General features: G+C 43.7%; 1 protein-coding gene across 1 annotated transcript in view; it reads left to right on the forward strand.

Annotated features, from left to right (window-relative positions):
- Window positions 1-18,579, forward strand: part of ttn.1 (titin, tandem duplicate 1) — a 169,639-nt gene that overhangs the window by 77,953 nt on the left and 73,107 nt on the right. Inside the window, exons 106-132 of the mRNA XM_065018424.1 lie at window positions 106-402; window positions 524-710; window positions 834-949; window positions 1,073-1,372; window positions 1,885-2,184; window positions 2,295-2,400; window positions 2,507-2,703; window positions 2,925-3,230; window positions 3,338-3,637; window positions 3,763-4,062; window positions 4,259-4,561; window positions 5,654-6,031; window positions 6,169-6,471; window positions 6,630-6,929; window positions 7,144-7,440; window positions 7,730-8,014; window positions 8,247-8,540; window positions 8,734-9,033; window positions 9,167-9,475; window positions 12,295-12,485; window positions 12,748-13,177; window positions 14,776-15,084; window positions 16,150-16,334; window positions 16,498-16,627; window positions 16,717-17,016; window positions 17,127-17,444; window positions 18,139-18,435. Coding sequence (XP_064874496.1) covers window positions 106-402; window positions 524-710; window positions 834-949; window positions 1,073-1,372; window positions 1,885-2,184; window positions 2,295-2,400; window positions 2,507-2,703; window positions 2,925-3,230; window positions 3,338-3,637; window positions 3,763-4,062; window positions 4,259-4,561; window positions 5,654-6,031; window positions 6,169-6,471; window positions 6,630-6,929; window positions 7,144-7,440; window positions 7,730-8,014; window positions 8,247-8,540; window positions 8,734-9,033; window positions 9,167-9,475; window positions 12,295-12,485; window positions 12,748-13,177; window positions 14,776-15,084; window positions 16,150-16,334; window positions 16,498-16,627; window positions 16,717-17,016; window positions 17,127-17,444; window positions 18,139-18,435 — 7,338 coding nt within the window. The remainder of the gene's footprint in view (window positions 1-105; window positions 403-523; window positions 711-833; window positions 950-1,072; window positions 1,373-1,884; window positions 2,185-2,294; window positions 2,401-2,506; window positions 2,704-2,924; window positions 3,231-3,337; window positions 3,638-3,762; window positions 4,063-4,258; window positions 4,562-5,653; window positions 6,032-6,168; window positions 6,472-6,629; window positions 6,930-7,143; window positions 7,441-7,729; window positions 8,015-8,246; window positions 8,541-8,733; window positions 9,034-9,166; window positions 9,476-12,294; window positions 12,486-12,747; window positions 13,178-14,775; window positions 15,085-16,149; window positions 16,335-16,497; window positions 16,628-16,716; window positions 17,017-17,126; window positions 17,445-18,138; window positions 18,436-18,579) is intronic.

Raw genomic sequence — 18,579 nt, forward strand, 5'->3', positions numbered from 1 at the left:
AATATATTTTTTTCCCCTAAATGTCAATGTCAATAAATGTCAATTTACAACTTTGGAACAACACATTTTTCATGTTTATAACAATATTTAAATGTCACCCTACAGATAAGCCTGGTCCTCCAGCTGCGTTTGATATTTCTGAGATCACCAACCACTCCTGCTACCTGGCCTGGAACCCTCCCAGAGACGATGGAGGTTCTGTCGTCACAAACTACATTGTGGAGCTTAGACCCTTCGACAAAGAGGAGTGGACCAAACTGTCATCCACTGTGAAACAAACCACTTTCAATGCCACCAAACTCACCCCTGAAAAGGAATACGTCTTCAGAGTACAGGCTGAGAACCAGTACGGCATCGGCGCCCCTAATGAGCATGTGCCAATCATCGCCAAATACTCCTTTGGTACGTTATCTACTATCTTATATTTATGTTGTCAATGTAATATACTTTATACACTGAAACTCATTAAACATAGTCCTCTGTTCTATTATTGCATTATATATGTGTTGCTGTTGTCTTTTAGATCCTCCTGGTGCTCCATCCAGATTGCAGCCTTCTGATATTGCTAAGGACTCTCTGACTCTGACATGGTACGAGCCTGATGAGGATGGTGGCAGTCCTATCACTGGGTACTGGATCGAGAGGTTCGACCCAGAAAATGACAAATGGATCAGATGCAACAAGCTGCCCATCAAGGACATCACCTTTAGGTACAGTTGGCCTGTTTAGGTTCTATAATTACACTATACTATAGTTAACTATTATTTTACATTTTGTCATTTTGTATGTGTATATCCACAGTCGTATCAAATATGTCTATATATTAATTTCAGGGTGAAGGGCCTGCCTACCAAGAAGAAGTACAAGTTCCGTGTCTTGGCTGAGAATCTTGCAGGACCAGGAAAACCAAGCACTGAGACTGATCCAGTCTTGGTCAAGGATCCAATTGGTATGTTGTGTTATATTGATCATTTAGTTATATTATTTTCAGATAGCTATATAATTTAAAGAAAACAAGTATCATCAGCAAAATAAGACCTGTCATAAACCTGTCATGTTACTTGTTTTCCAGATCCTCCATGGGCTCCTGGCAAACCCTTCATCAGAGAAATAGCTAAGACATCTGCCTCCCTGCAATGGACCAGGCCAGAGCACGACGGCGGTGCCAAGATCGAGGGTTACATCATTGAGTTCCTGAAGACTGGTACCGAAGCGTGGATCAGAGCAGCAGAGGACGTGCCCCAGACTGAGCACTTCCTGAAGGGTTTGATGGAGAAACAGGAGTACTCATTCAGAGTCAAGGCCGTCAACTGCGCAGGAGAGAGTGAGCCCAGTGACCCAAGCGATCCTGTGGTCTGCAAGGAAAGACTCTGTAAGTCATTATGCTAACTCCGACAATTAGGCTGAGAGCAGGGATCCCCAACTGGCGGCTCGCTGGCCAAATTTGATTGTGGGTGATTTTATTTGGCCCCCCAAGCTTGATGAAAAAATAAAGTTTATAAATGTTTCATATTTTTATTGTTGTACATAATAGACTGTAAAAACACCAGCAAATCAGCTCCAAGTGATTTGAATCTTGGAAATCTGTTCCAAAGTATTCCCATGCTTAATATAGAGGTATATGTGATCGTATACAAATGTAAGCAAGATTTGAAATTCTTATGTTTTTGTGAAATATTATATATGTTTGGTCTTCTTGCGGTCACATTGCAGTCTACAAATTATTTGTAATTATGTTCCGGCCCGCTGACCATCTGCTCAACAAAAAATTGTCCCTCAGCTGAATCCAGTTGATGATCCCTGGCTTTGAGAGACAATACCAGTTGGATGACTATTTGGAATTGGAAATTATATGAGCTTAATTTTGCCTTTTCTATTCAACAGATCCTCCATCACCTCCTCAATGGCTTGAGGTGGCCAACATCACAAAGATCAACGCTGAGCTGAAGTGGCAGGCTCCTGACAACGACGGTGGCTCTCCAATCACCAACTACGTTGTTGAGAAGAGGGATGTCAGGCGTAAGACCTGGACTGCGGTGGACACCACTGTGAAGGAGCTGAAGTACACTGTCACTCCACTGAATGAGGGCTCTCTCTATGTGTTCCGTGTGGCTGCTGAGAACGCAGTCGGACAGAGTGATTACTGTGAACTGGAAGACTCTGTTCTAGCTAAAGATACTTTCAGTACGTTTCTATCCGGTCCTGCTTCAATCATTCTGTTGTTGATGGAGAGTTAAAGTCAGTGGAGTAGTTCTTACAACGTATGAACTTTGCTTTCATCTTTTTCTTTCCAGCCACTCCTGGGCCACCCTATGCCTTGACTATTGTGGAGGTGTCCAAGAGACACGTTGAACTGAAATGGGAAGCTCCAAAGAGTGATGGTGGGAGACCCATTACAAAGTAAGTGAATAACAAACTTGTAATTGTCTATATGTTTGTCATGACAGTATTTGTATTAAAGTAATTTTAAACCGTTTTAAAATAATACATACCATTTGCTTTTTAGGTATGTCATTGAGAAGAAAGAGAAACTTGGAACCCGCTGGGTGAAGTCTGGAAAGACCCCTGACGCTCTGTGCACCTACAAAGTCACAGACGTTGATGAGGGATCTGAGGTTCAGTTCCAGGTCCGTGCTGAGAATGAGGCTGGTGTTGGACACCCTAGTGAACCAACAGAAGTAGTCACCATTGAGGATGCTACAAGTGAGTTGTCTGTTACATTCTCAATGTATATTCATATTATACTGTAGTATGATTATTTAATATAACTTTGTCTTGGCATGGCAAAGGCAATCAATATTAGGAAGGAAAAGGTGCAACTCTCGCTCACACCCCACGAGACACCTCTTCTTCCATTGGTAGAGTGCCTTCCACTACTTTTCAAAGGCAACCAATGTGAATAATGTGTTTTTTCTTCTTCCCAGGTCCACCATCTCCTCCTGTTGACTTGGTCATAGTTGATGCCAGTAGAGAGCATATCAACATTACCTGGAAGGTACCATTGAAGAATGGAGGTAGCCCCATCACAGGATACCATGTTGAGCTCCGAGAGGCTAAAGCTGAGAAGTGGATGAGAATCAACACTCGCCCAGTCAAGGAGCTCAAATACAAAGCAGAGGAAAGCATCAAGCCAGAGAAACAATATGTCCTGAGAGTCCGTGCCATCAACTCTGTTGGTGTCAGCGATCCTTCTGCCATTTCTGAGAAGGTCTTTGCCAAGGATCCAGACAGTAAGCATACTTACCATAACCCAAAGTGTCAAATGGAAATAAATCTTATGCCACTTATTGAAAATAAATGGGAAGTAACATATACATCTCTTTATCCACTCTCTCAGGTATTCCTACTATGGATATGGAGGCCCTAGACATTGTGGTGGTTGAGGGTGACAAGCTGCATATCAACATCCCATACAATGCCGTCCCCAAACCAGAGATGGTCTGGAGCAAAATCATCCACACAGATACTGCCTCTGACACAAAGTTACAGAATGACGACAGACGGTTGATGACTTGTGAGCTCAACAGTGTTCACCTGGAAGTGATGAAGTGTGTGCATGATGATGCTGGAGAATACTCCGTCACTCTGGAAAATGCGATTGGAACAGCCACCAGAATCATCAACGTTAAAGTTATTGGTAAGATTCACGTATAGTATTCACTTGAATTCTTCACTGTGAAAATATTTGGTGTTAAGTCAAGATATTTTTTACTTCAAAGGCAGAAAACAGACTGTATAGCATATTCTGCGTTATATTCACAGGTCTGCCCGGCCAATGCAAGGACATCAATGCAGATGAGATCACTAAGAACTCCTGCAAGCTGACATGGGAGGCTCCAGAGAGTGATGGTGGTACTCCAATTCTCCACTACGTTCTGGAGCGTAGAGGGGCTTCTAATAAGACTTTCAGGCCTCTGATGTCAGGAGAAAACATCCTGACCTACCAGGTCAACGATCTCAAGCTGAACGAAGAATATCACTTCCGGGTCAAGGCTGTCAACAAGGTCGGCTCTGGGCCATTCCTGGAGCTCCGCAACCCTGTCATCACTATGGAAGTGAAACGTAAGTGTTCTGGAGCACTTTCCAACTTTTCACAGTTGGTTAGAATTGCTTGATAGTTTCTTCACCACCATTTTTGAAGGAGCAGGAACGCATTATATAGGAGAATGTGTTGGATGTATGAACCTTTCCCGGCTCCATGGATTATGGATTGCAGAGAAATGTATTGATGTTATTTTTCCTGCTTTGTTATTTACAGAGAAACCAGATCCACCCATTGATGTTGAGGCTCATGATCCAACCGCCAACTCTATCACACTGACCTGGAAACCACCAGTGTCTGACGGTGGTTGCGCCATCACTGGCTACATCCTGGAATGCATTGAGAAGGATGGTGATAGATTCCAGAGAATCAACCCATCCCTGGTGCCTGGTTTCACCTATGTGGTGAAAGATATGACAGAAGGCAAAGAGTATCAGTTCCGTGTTCGCGCTGAGAACGCTGCTGGAGTCAGCGAGCCGTCTCGCAGCACTCCACTGACCATGATCGCTGCTCCCGTTGGTATGGCTACCTTTTTGACATTGTTTCATTTTTGTTTGTTACTTGTTCTGTATTGTAAAACGCCTTTGGGTTCTTGAAAAGCGCTCCAAATGGACTCTGATGGCGTCTGATATACACCAATTCGAAAGATCAAGTGCTAGATTCTATCAGATCCGTGCTAGCCGACACGCGCATGTTTTGCCGGTGTCGGAGATACAACTGTGTTAGAGCTGTGAAATCCACAAGCAGCTCCTTGTGCTACCTTGTCGTGAAAACTGCCATTGGATGCAACGAAACCACACCCAACTTTATTTCTGACAAATCCCATGCAGCCGCGTTAGAAGTTCATGCAGCCACGTTACAAGTTCAAACACTCGAATGCGTGATGTTTTCTTGTCTACACTATTGTCTACACTTTGATTAGACTGATAGGCTATAAATCCCCCCATCCAAATTAACATGAAAACATGCATTAGCCTGTCACTATTTCTATAATCGATAGAGCTTATACGATATTGCCGTTTTGAACTTCTAACACAGTATAGGGATAATAAGGAAGGGAGTGGTTCGTGACACACGAGCAGCCTCTCACCGATTGGTCAGCTCATACCACAGCTACACCTCCAACACACTATGTGGATGTCGGCCAATGCAGTTGACGCTATATCTGATTGAATCGAGGCCGAAGTGTATGTCTAATAATAACATGTAGTTTAACCCATACAAATAGAATGAATAGAACAGGCTTGGAAGCTTTAACCCTAGCAATGTTACTGGAAAATGTATTGTACACTCGCAATGGCTGCCTGGTCTTGTGATGCAATAACTTCCATGGTGATTTGGAATGTTCTATCAACTGATGCTTGATTGCCATGGTAATGTAGAATGTTCATTGAAATGATGCAGCTCATGCAATGGAATGTATTTTTTATGTCAGTTGAGTTGACTCAACAAATCAGATTGAAGGGTACACTTCCTGCTTTTACTTCCTGGCATGGATACACTCACAATGGCTACCAGTCTTTCCATTATGCCATTATTGACTTGAATGGGGACACCTGTTCTATTCATTCTACTTCTATGGTTTATTCTTTGTTTTGTAAATTCTTTCAGAAAAACCCAAGGTGTCCCTCCATGCTCGCCTGCAGCACGGCCTGTGCATCAGGAAGGGTGAAGAGATCCGCCTGGATGCCTACATCTCTGGCGCTCCATACCCAACTGTCACCTGGCTCAGGAACAACGAAGACGTCAAGAATGTACCAGAGAAGAAGCCAGTACTGCCTATTCTGAAGAAGAAGGGGGGCAAGGTTGAACCTGAAGAACCTGAGATGTTTGTAACCCCTCTTCATGAGCGTCTTTCCTATGCTGTAAAGAAGGGCGAGACCTCAATCATGGTGCGAGACTCCATCAGAGCTGACCACGGTCACTTCTGCATCCAGGCCGAGAACTCTCATGGTGTTGCAACTGCATACTGTGACGTCAACGTCCTTGGTAAGCCAATGATCCTCATCACAAACTATTTTCGGTCATTTTTCAGAACTTTACTTACTTACTTAGTCATTTTACTCCTCCTGGAGCATAACCCATCAACAAGAGTTTCAACATTCTCTTTTCTATGATTTGTACAGATAAGCCTGGACCTCCAGTGAACTTTGTCTTTGAGGAGATCAGGGACACCTCTGTCATCTGCAAGTTTGACCCTCCTCTTGACGATGGTGGTAGTGAGATCCTGAACTACATCCTTGAAAAGAAAGACAACAAGAATGAAGATATTGGATGGATCACGGTAACTTCAACCCTCAAGGTTTGCAACTATCCTGTTACCAAACTGATTGAAGGAAAGGAGTACATCTTCCGTATTACCGCTGAGAACAAGTTTGGCTGCGGACCTTCATGTCTCTCTGAGCCAGTCGTTGCCAAGAACCAATTCGGTAAATATCTACAATGACATTTCTGTTTTTCCTTTACTATCAGTTATAAACGTTTGGTGAAATGTGTATTTTCCCTTTACTATCACTGGTATAAGTGTTTGTTTTTGTCAATAACTGCCAATTACAACATTCTACTTTTCCCCTTCTATTCTTTCAAGATCCACCCGATGCTCCAAACACACCCAGAATTGGAGAGGTGACTGCCAACAGTGTGTTCATCTCCTGGCATGAGCCCAAGGACAACGGTAGTCCCATCCTGGGCTACTGGATCGAGAGGAAGGAAATGAACAGCAAACACTGGACTAGGGTGAACCGATTCCTGCTCAATACCCTCTCTGTGAAGATTGAGGGTCTTATGGAAGGCCTGGTATACATATTCAGAGTCTGTGCAGAGAATCTGGCTGGCCCCGGACCCTTCAGTGTCCCAACTGATCCCCAGATTGCTATGGATCCAATCTGTAAGTTTATCTGAGAATAGATACCAACACTGTAATCTATAGTGTAATCCTGAGTTTTTTTTCTTTATTACTTAGTCAAACATTGATGTCAATTGGAGCTTATGTGAAAATGTGTTATAAGTGGAAGTTAGGATTCACCCCTATATGTCTTAGTTGACACACTATCATCAATATTATAAGCATTGACTCAAGTTATCTCTTTCTGCCTCTACAGTGCCACCTGGCCCACCCACTCCAAGAGTTATCGATACCTCTGCGACAACAGTTGATATCGCCTGGGTTCCCCCCCTGTACAATGGAGGAGGAGATATACTTGGCTACCATGTTGAGAGTGTTCTGGCTGGAGAGAAGGAATGGAAACGTAGTACAGAGTTCAGATGCAAGGAGCTGAAGTATACAGTGACTGGGCTGACAGAGGGCGCTGACTATTACATCCGGGTTATTGCTGTCAATGATGCCGGACCGGGAGCACCTGGCATGACTGAACCAGTCACTGTGAAGGAGCCTCAAGGTATCTATATATCAATCAATCAAACAATCAAATGTATTTATAAAGCCCTTTTTATATCAGCAGTTGTCTCATAGTGATTTACAATAACCTTGCGTTGACCCCAGAGAACAAGCCAGTTAACTCATATCGTGAAATCATGCAGCTTCACCATTTAGCTCAACCAGTCAGCTCATATAGCGCAAATATGTCACCGAGCTAATGATATCATACTACCATATAATATTTATACATTTTTTTATTGGCCTAAAGTGTACTCATTAAACAAACATTTCTATGTCTATGTCCCCAGAGCCCCCAGTGGTTGACTTTGATGCCTCTGTGAAGAACGGAGTCATCATCAAAGCCGGCGAGGCACTGAGACTGCCAGCGTTCGCCATCGGCAGACCACAACCGGAAGTGAAATGGATGAAGGATGAGGCTGAAACTGACAAAGAGCATGTTGTGATCGAAACAGAAGGAAAGAACAGCCTTCTGTTCATCAAGTACGCCAAGAGAACTGATCACGGAAAGTACCAGATCTCTGGAACCAACAGCAGTGGAACCAAATCTGCTGTCACTAGAGTTGACGTCATGGGTAAGTGCGCAAGCAATCAATTGCTCACATAGGCCCCATCTCAGAGGAGAAGTGCTGATCTAGGATCATGTCCCCACTCTCCATATAATCTTGTTCATTATAATCTAAAAGGCTAAACTGATCCTAGATCAGCACTACTATTCTGAGACGTTTTATGAATACAGGCCATAGTTCTCCTATCATGGGTTTTCTCATCCTCTTAATTTTGACCCTTTTGTGTGGTTGTAACTAGATGTCCCTGGGCCTGTGGTTAATCTGAAGACTACTCATGTCACTAAGAAGAACATCAGCTTGAGCTGGGCAGATCCTCTAGATAACGGTGGCAGCGATGTCATCGGCTACGTAGTGGAGAAAAAGGATGCAAAAATGAAGCTATTCAGACAACCTATCGAGATTGCTTCATGCAAGTGTGACATTCAGGGTTTGCTTTCAGAGGAAGAGTACGATTTCCGTGTTTTTGCAAGGAACAAGTACGGTGATGGCGCCCCAACGGACATTGGGCCTATTCTGGCTTCGGATCCCAAAGGTATGACGAGTGAAGAAAATGGCTTTATTGGAGAAAAAAAGCTAATTCAAAGATGTTAGAATTTTAACTGGTTCTAAGATCCATTACATTGTTTGTGGAGAATCTACAATCACAATGTGCTGGAGTGTCTTTCTTTTTATATACAGATTTTAATATCTAAAAATGATTCTGAAATTGAACTCCTCTCTTCCAGCTGTTCCATCTCCACCATTGAAACTGCACTACACCGAAAGGTGGACTACTGCTATTGCTCTTGCTTGGGAGCCACCTCGCAGCGATGGAGGTAGCCCAATCACGGGTTACTATGTTGAGAAGATGAGAGCAGATGGAACTGAGTTTGACGTGGCCAATCGCAAGCTCTGCAAAGACTTACACATCAAATTGGAAAACCTATCAGAGAACCACGTGTATCAGTTCCGTGTGTTTGCCGTGACTGAGGTGGGAGAGGGCGAACGCTCCAAACCAATCAGTGCTAACATACAGGATGATGAAAGTAAGTAATGTTACACTCTTCTATAAACCCTACCATAAACAATATATTTGTCTTGGATAATAAAGCAACCACAGTAAACTGCTTTTTTTTGTATTCATCTTAACGAAATGCCTTGTGTGGTCTGTTATCATAGTTCCCCCCGAAATCTCAATCTTGGAGCATTTCAAGAGAGATACAATCATTGTGAGGAAGGGAGCAGCAATTGAGATCCCTGCTGAGGTGGTGGGTCTGCCAATGCCAGAGGTTCAGTGGTCTAAGGATGACGTCGTCATCCCCATGGCTACTGAGACACTGTTGATGGAGTTCGAGGAGGTGGCCCGCACCAAATGCACCACCAAGATCAGCATCCCTGAGACTATCAGAGGAGACAAGGGAGACTACAAACTGGCTGCCACCAACTGCCATGGCAAAGCACACCGCATCATCCATGTGGAGGTTCTAGGTAAACATTTTCAGCTATCATTAACATTTTCAGCAAACAGATCTGTGATAACCATACAATTATAATATTATTATAATTGTACGTAGGTGTGTAAGCGCTACAAAATGTCTTAATGGGGAAATCAGCAGTTGCTACATCAATTTCTGGACTTACACTCAGTTCATTAGGTACGTCCATCTAGTGCCAGGTTGGACTCCCCTTTGCCTCCAGAATAGCCTGGATTCTTTGGGGGATTGATTCTACAAGGTGTGACATTCAAATGTTGCTCACTTGGCATCAAGGGAGCTAATGTGTGCCAGGAAAACATTCCTCACGCCATTACACCACCGCCAACAGCCTGTACCATTGACACAATGCAAGATGGGGCCATGGACTACTGCTGCTTATGTCAAATCCTGACTCTGCCATCAGTATGACACAACCGGAACCGGGAATTGTCGGACCAGGCAATGTTTTTCCACGCCTCAATTGTCCAGTGTTGGTGATCTCGTGCCCACTGGAGCCGCTTCTTCTTGTTTTTAGCTGATAGTAGTGAAACCCGGAGTGGTCGTCAGCTGCAATAGCCCAAGACAAGGACTGATGAGTTGTGTCTTCCGAGATGCCGTTCTGCACACCACTGTTGTACTGCGCAATTATTTGCCTGTTTGTGGCCCGCCTGTTCGATTGCACGATTCTTGCCATTCTCCTTCGACCTCTCTCATCAACGAGCTGTTATCGCCCACAGGACTGCCGCTGACTGATGTTTTTGTTGTCACACCATTCTTTGTAAACCCTAGACACTGTCATATGTAAAAATGCTGTTTCTGAGATACTGGAACCTGAACGCCTGGCACCGGCAATAATACCACGCTCAATGTCGCAAAGGTGACTAGTTTTGCCCACAATCAAACAGTAACAGAATGCCTCAATGCCTGTCTGCCTGCTTTATATAGCAAGCCATGGCCACATGACTCACTGTCTGTAGGAGTGAACCATTTTCGTGAATGTGGTGGTGTACCTAATAAACTAAATTAGTTATACACTAAGTGTACAAAACATAAAGAGCACCTGCTCTTTCCGTGATATAGATTGACCAGGTGAATCCAGGTGAAAGCTATGATCCCTTATTGATGTCACCTGTTAAATTCACTTCAATCACTGTAGAGGAAGGTGAGGAGACAGGTTAAAGAAGGATTTTTAAGCCTTGAGACAATTAAGACATGGATTGTGTATGTGTGCCATTTAGAGGGTGAATGGGCAAGACAAAATATTTAAGTACCTTTGAACGGGGTATAGTAGTAGGTGCCAGAGATACTGGTTTGTGTCAAGAACTGCAACACTGCTGGGTTTTTCATGCTCAACAGTTTCCCGTGTGTATCAAGAATGGTCCACCACCTAAAGGACATCCAGCCAACTTGACACAACTGTGGGAAGCATTGGAGTCAATATGGGCAAGCATCCCTATGGAACCCTTTCGACACCTTGTAGAGTCCATGCCCTGACAAATTGAGGCTATTTTGAGGGCAAGGGGGAATGCCACTCAATATTAGGACGGTGTTTACATTTAAGTCATTTAGCAGACGCTCTTATCCAGAGCGACTTACAAATTGGTGCGTTCACCTTAAGACATCCAGTGGAACAGCCACTTTACAATAGTGCATCTAAATCTTTTAAGGGGGGTGAGAAGGATTACTTTATCCTATCCTAGGTATTCCTGAAAGAGGTGGGGTTTCAGGTGTCTCCGGAAGGTGGTGATTGACTCCGCTGTCCTGGCGTCGTGAGGGAGTTTGTTCCACCATTGGGGGGCCAGAGCAGCGAACAGTTTTGACTGGGCTGCGCGGGAACTGTACTTCCTCAGTGGTAGGGAGGCGAGCAGGCCAGAGGTGGATGAACGCAGTGCCCTTGTTTGGGTGTAGGGCCTGATCAGAGCCTGGAGGTACTGAGGTGCCGTTCCCCTCACAGCTCCGTAGGCAAGCACCATGGTCTTGTAGCGGATGCGAGCTTCAACTGGAAGCCAGTGGAGAGAGCGGAGGAGCGGGGTGACGTGAGAGAACTTGGGAAGGTTGAACACCAGACGGGCTGCGGCGTTCTGGATGAGTTGTAGGGGTTTAATGGCACAGGCAGGGAGCCCAGCCAACAGCGAGTTGCAGTAATCCAGACGGGAGATGACAAGTGCCTGGATTAGGACCTGCGCTGCTTCCTGTGTGAGGCAGGGTCGTACTCTGCGGATGTTGTAGAGCATGAACCTACAAGAACGGGCCACCGCCTTGATGTTAGTTGAGAACGACAGGGTGTTGTCCAGGATCACGCCAAGGTTCTTAGCGCTCTGGGAGGAGGACACAATGGAGTTGTCAACCGTGTTCTTAATGTTTTGTGCACTCAGTGTATGATTTTTGAAGAATTTAACTTATAAATGCCTCATGACCTTAGTTCAACTATCCTATCTCATCATAACCCAAATATAAACATGGTTGACTCCAATGTTTGTCAACAAAGTAAATGTAAACACAACATAGCCTCAAAACGTGGTTAAAACTATAATTTGAATATCATGGATCATCAGTCCTTGCATCCATAGCTCCGTATATGAATTTGAGAGTGGTTACACTTTCTAGCCCAATCCCTTAGTTTTTTATCAAAACGGGGGTGGGGAGTTCGCTTTGTTATTGTTTCTACTGTTGATTGCTAGTTTAAAGAAACTGTGGTACTTATCTATCTATTGTCATTATAGATACTTTCAAATAAGTATTTTGAGTCTTTCAAATAAGTCAAAATGATAGCGAGTATTTTTTTTTTTAAATAGCCGCAATATTCTCATAATGCTTTGTTTGCCTTCATAGACCGCCCTCTGCCGCCACGTGACATTGTGGTGTCTGACATCCAGGCTGAGTCTTGCTATCTGACTTGGGCGGTCCCAGAGGACGACGGGGGAAGTGAGATCACCAACTACATCATCGAAAGGAGGGACGCCAGCAGGAAGAAGTCTGACTTTGAGCAGCTCACCTGCAATATCATTGATAGGAGATATGGGGTTAGTCCAAACTCCTGTTAAAGGTCAAAACTAGTCAAATACTGCTTTAATGTGGGGTCTGGGGTTAAGTTTCCCCTTGGTACAGAGCAACATCCCCTCCCCCAATCCTAACCTTAACCATTAGCTAGTGGGGAAAAGTGCAAAACTGGCCCAAGATCAGTATCTAGGGTCAACTTAATTTTACACCTTCAATAGGATGGTTAGTTAACTTATAATAATATGATGGTGATGATTACTAATGCATTGATATCACTCCTTCTAGGTGTACAAAATGGACAGAATGGGCCAGTACCAATTCAAAATCAAAGCTGAGAACAAGTTCGGAATCAGTGACGGTTGTGAATCCGAGAAGGTCGTTCTCAAGGATCCATTCGGTCTTCCTGGTCCACCTCGCAAACCAAAGGTCATCGCAGCAACTTCCACTACTATGACGATCACCTGGGAGCCTCCACTGCAGAACGGTGGCTCCTCCATTCAGGGATACTGGCTGGAGAAAAGAGAGAGAGGAGCTGGGATCTGGGGTCGTGTGAACAGAGCTCCAGTCACCAAGCCTGCAGTGAAGGGTTTGGAATACACAGTCCTCCGTCTTAATGAAGGGGCTGAGTACCAGTTCAGAATTAGGGCTCAGAATGCTGCTGGAATCGGACCTCCCAGTGAAGCATCTCCATGTCAATTCGCTGTTGATCCACGCAGTAAGTACAGTACTCTTTCTTTGATGTTGTAGAATAGCTACAGTGCACTCGGAAAGTATTCAGACCCCTTCCCTTTTTCCACATTTTGTTACATTACAGCCTTATTCGAAAATGGATTCAATAAAAACATTTCCTCATCAATCTACACACAATACCTCATAATGACAAAGCGAAAACGTGTTTTTAGAATTTCTTACACATTTATTCAAAATAAAAACCGAAACATTATTTACATAAGTATTCAGAACCTTTGCTATGAGACTCAAAATTGAGCCATTAATCATCCTTGAGATGTTTCTACAACTTGATGTCCACCTGTGGTAAATTCAATTGAATGGACATGATTTGGAAAGACACACACCTGCCTATATAAAGTCCCACAGTTGACAGTACCAAGCCATGAGGTCGAAGGTAATTGTCCGTAGAGCTCCTAGACAGGATTGTGTCGAGGCACAGATCTGGGGAAGGGTACCAACAAATCTCTGCAGCATTGAAGTTCCTCAAGAACACAGTGGCCCGGCCAAAGTGAGCAATCAGGGGAGAAGGGCCTTGGTCAGGACCAAGAACCCGATGGTCCCTCTTACAGAGCTCCAGAGTTCCTCTGTGGAGATGGGAGAACCTTCCAGGAGGACAATCATCTCTGCAGCACTCTAACTAACAATTAGGCCTTTATGGTTGTGGCCAGACGGAAGCCACTCCTCAGTAAAAGGCACAAGACAGTCCGCATAGAGTTTGCCAAAAGGCACCTAAAGGACTCTCAGACTATGAGTAACAAGATTCTCTGGCCTGAATGCCAAGCGTCACGTCAGGAGGAAACCTGGCACTATCCCTACGGTGAAGCGTGATGGTGGCAGCATCATGCTGTGGGATGTTTTTCAGTGGCAGGGACTGGGAGACTAGTCAGGATTGAGGGAAAGATGCACGGAGCAGTACAGAGAGATCCTTAATGAAAACCTGCTCTAGAGTGCTCATGATTGGGCCGAAGGTTCACCTTCCAACAGGACAACAACCCTAAGCACACAGACAAGACAATGCAGGAGTGGCTTCGGGAGAGGTGTCTGAATGTCCTTGAGTGGCCCAACCAGAGCCCGGACTTGATCCCGATCGAACATCTCTGGAGAGCCCTGAAAATATCTGCGCAGCGGCGCTCCCCATCCAACCTGACAGAGCTTGAGAGGATCTGCAGAGAAGAATGGGAGAAACTCCCCAAATACAGGTGTCAAGCTTGTAGCGTCATACCCAAGAAGAATCGAGGCTGTAAATGCTGCCAAATGTGATATTTGTCAAATTTGCAAAGATTTTTAAACCTGTTTTTGCTGTGTCATTACAGGGTATTGTGTGTAGATTGATGAAGGGGGAAAAAAAACAATTTAATCCATTTTAGAATAAAGCTGTAACGTAACAAAATGTGGAAAAAGTCAAGAGGTATGATGACTTTCGGAATGCACTGTATGTCAAGAAGACTATATCATAATTCATTATTATGGCAGATTCCCCTTTGGAAAGATCTTCTGACCTCAACGGGACTTTCTGTTTGAATAAGGATTAAATACATGCATAATTACATTTGAGTAAAACTTGCATTGACTTTTTTTCAGATCCCCCTAGTGCACCAGGAATGCCAGTTGTTAAGGACAAGACCAAGACCAGTGTCACTCTCACCTGGACCCCGCCAGAGAAAGATGGCGGCAGCCCAGTCAAGGGCTACATCGTTGAGGTTCAGGACACAGACTCCCTGGATTGGAAGAGAGTCAGTGACCCTGAGAAGCTGCACCCTACCACTGAGATCACTGTTCCAGACCTGAAAGAAGGCCAGAAGATCAGATTCAGAGTCACTGCTGTCAACGCTGCTGGCAAATCTGAACCAAGCGCACGTTCTGCTGACATCACTGTCCAGGACATCTTAAGTAAGTCTCAGCTCTGTTGCCTTTCCAACTTCTATGCCATTGTCACACCACAAACTGAACTGGCACTATAAAAAGCATCTAGACATTATCTCACATTTTTGTAGACTAAAATTTAGTTTTCAACAGAGGAGATTTGTATAAACCTTGCTGTTTGTCTCTCCGACATTTGAAACATTGTTTCAATATCAAATTCGATCCCCAGCTATCCCATAGTAATGGACGAGTCTGGACCAGACGGACAGACAGGTAGCGTTTCTCAGACAGTCGAAAATCATGAATCAGGTGGCATCATTTTTATGGATATATACAAAGAATAGACAATTAGAAAAACGTCAAACAAAACACAGTGCAGCTAGTTTGCAGTCTTTCCAGCTTCAGTGTGGAGCGATTGTATTAGCTGTGTTGTTGGCTAGCTCCTCTGAACAACAGTGTCCTGACAAGTGAGCACATTTTCATTAGCTCATCATTATGGATGTATCTAAATAAATGTCACTAGAAAACAGCTTTAACAAATGAATATTCAGCTACTTTGCTGTTATTCTGGCTGCACATTTTCGACTTGATTGTAAGTTAGCCATATTTGGCTAGTTAGCAAGCCAGCCAGTATGGAAATGGAACACTTAGAATGAACGATTAGGTCGCGTCCATAGATACAGAACAAAAAGACTGAATGACTGGGTCGTGGCTCTGGCAATCAAACCGATAGAACGAACAACCAGCTGGCTTGGGTAGCAACCCTAGATTTGTGTCGGGACTATATCTTGTAGAAGGATGAAATAGTATGAATAAATTCATAAAAATCATGTTTTTAATTAAAATATATGAATCATTATTTGAATATGTTGGTAACCCGTTGTATAAAGGTGATAATGCCCTCGAAGCCGGTGTTTGGAGGACATTTTTTCCACGGTTTACCAGCACGAGACTCGTGCCAATATATCCACCAAACACCAGCTTCTCTGGCATTATCACTTAATTATGTGTGAGTTTGGCTTGTTGATTTGAGTTTTACTGGTGTACTATACTATGCTTTTTACAATACTAATGTACTTTTTAATTTCACAGCTGAACCAAACATTACTCTGGAGGTCAGCGCCCATGAGCTGTTGTCCTGCAGAGCTGGAACTACCATTAAAATACCAGCTCTCATCACCGGCCGTCCCACTCCTAAAGTTACATGGGAGTTCAAGGATGGAACAGCAGAGACCGAGAAGAAGAATGACATCCATATCCTTCCAATCGATTCAAAGGTAATGAATCTATAGAAATACAATAGAGAAATCTATAGAAATCGAAGCTTTGTTCTTTTTTAAAGGGATAGTTATTTTCTACTTTTGTACGATCCAAACAATTTTTTATGTTTTCAAGTCTCATGTAATAATCGTTGTGTATTTTGTAAATGTCTCTACTCAGATCGTGTCAACTGATACAACATCAGTCATTACCATCCCTGAGAGCCACCTCAAACATGCCGGACGTTACATCATCACAGCGGAAAACGCAGCTGGACACAAGAACATGAAAGTCAGAGTCAATGTCCTTGGTAAGTAAAAACAAAATAACACAGGTGGATAAACAAATGGGCCAAGTCTTTTACAAGATTCCTAATCATTTGCAAAACCTTATTTTCAGATCTGCCTGGCCCACCCAAAGACCTCAAAGTCACAGACATCACAAGAGGCACATGTAGACTTACATGGAAGGCTCCAGATAGTGACGGTGGTGAGAGGATCAAGAGTTACTTCATTGAGAAGAAGACTGTGGAAGGAAAAGCTTGGACCAAGTGCAACCCAGCCTGTGCCGCCCAGTCCTTTATTGTGCCCGACCTCATTGAGGGACAGGATTACCTGTTCCGTATCCGGGCGGAGAACCGCTTTGGATTTGGACCACTAGTTGAGACCATTGAATGTTCAAAGGCTAGAGATCCTATCCGTAAGTGAACAACATTCACTTCATTCACAGAACCAACCTGTTCTATAGAACACACACCTGTTCTATTGTGCCAGCAGTTTCTAATCAGTCCTTGTATTATTTTTGTTCAGATCCTCCTGATGCTCCCACAAGGGTAAAGATTCAAGAAGTGACTAAGGGCACAGCCACCCTGACTTGGAAGCCACCCAGGAATGACGGTGGAGCTCCAGTGACACACTACACTGTTGAACGTCTGTGCTGGGACAGTAGTGGATCTCAGAAGCAGTCCTGGAGACAGTGCAACAGACGTGATATTGAAGACCTCACCTTCAAGGTTGAGGATCTGACTGAAGGAGAAGAGTATGAGTTCCGTGTCAAGGCCGTGAACGAAGCCGGCCCCAGCAGACCATCATCTACTGTTGGACCAGTTGTCATCCAAGACCAGACACGTAAGTTGATAAAAAGATGTATAGATGGTTGCTTCATTTAAACAAATGCGTTGTTCTATGGTGTTTAAGTGTTAGGCAGGAGCGTTATGCTGGTCCAGAGTGGGGTGGTCCAGAGGGGGGCTAGGCCCCGTCCGTGAATTGGAGAATTTAGCATTTTTCAAACATAATAATTATGGATAATTCTATGTGAAAAATATATAAGTATTTTCCTGCATATCTAAGCATACCTCTTGACCTGTCTATATCCTCCTGACTGGGGGTTACTTTCTTAAACTAAATATGCTTCTCTGCATATCTGCTGAAATCTGGGTAAAATTGAAAGAAATGAGTCTTATTCAGTACATTTAGTTATTGCTTGCATTTCTAAAATCTACCAACCTTGCCAGCAGGCATGCCAGCTAAGATAGTTAGACAAGCTATCTACTCTAACTTGATCGATTACCTGAAATCGTTTCTTGGTAGCTAGTTACGAGTTTGGGAACTTATTTGGGATAGCTAAAGCCAACTTCATAAAATTACTAGGTGGCTAGTAGTATTACAGAAATAGAGAAAAATAATATACAGTATATATATATTTTTTTTTAAGAGGACAAATCTGAAGGATGACGCCTCTGGAGTTAGGTGTTAAAAGGTGTTTAGTGTCTAAAAGAAAATAAGTGATTTTCTAAATTGGTTGCCATTGTTTGTCTCTCAGGTGCTCCTGCTATTGACCTGGAGGAGTTCATGGAGGTTGAACAAGGGGCTGATATCAGCATCAAGGCAAAGATCAGGGGCTGTCCATTCCCCACTCTCACCTGGCTCAAGGCTCCAGCCCACAAGGGTGACGACAAGGTTGAGGTTGCATATGACGAGCACATCAACAAGATTGTGTCTGATGATAGCTGTGTACTGCTGATCCAGCAGGGAAAGCGCTCAGATACAGGCCTCTACACTATCACAGCCAGTAACAGCCTAGGAAAGGCCTCCAAGGAGATGAGACTCAACGTCTTGGGTAAACTTCTTTACATTTTAGTAATTTAGCAGATGCTCTTATCTAGGCTGACTTACATATCAACGTTGAAATTCAACATGCTTTATTGTCATATTTTCACAGCCAAGAAAATCAACAAATTACATTATTAAAAGTTTTCTTTTC

Source organism: Oncorhynchus nerka, linkage group LG1, assembly GCF_034236695.1.
Source record: "Oncorhynchus nerka isolate Pitt River linkage group LG1, Oner_Uvic_2.0, whole genome shotgun sequence".
NCBI classification, from domain to species: Eukaryota; Metazoa; Chordata; class Actinopteri; order Salmoniformes; family Salmonidae; genus Oncorhynchus; species Oncorhynchus nerka.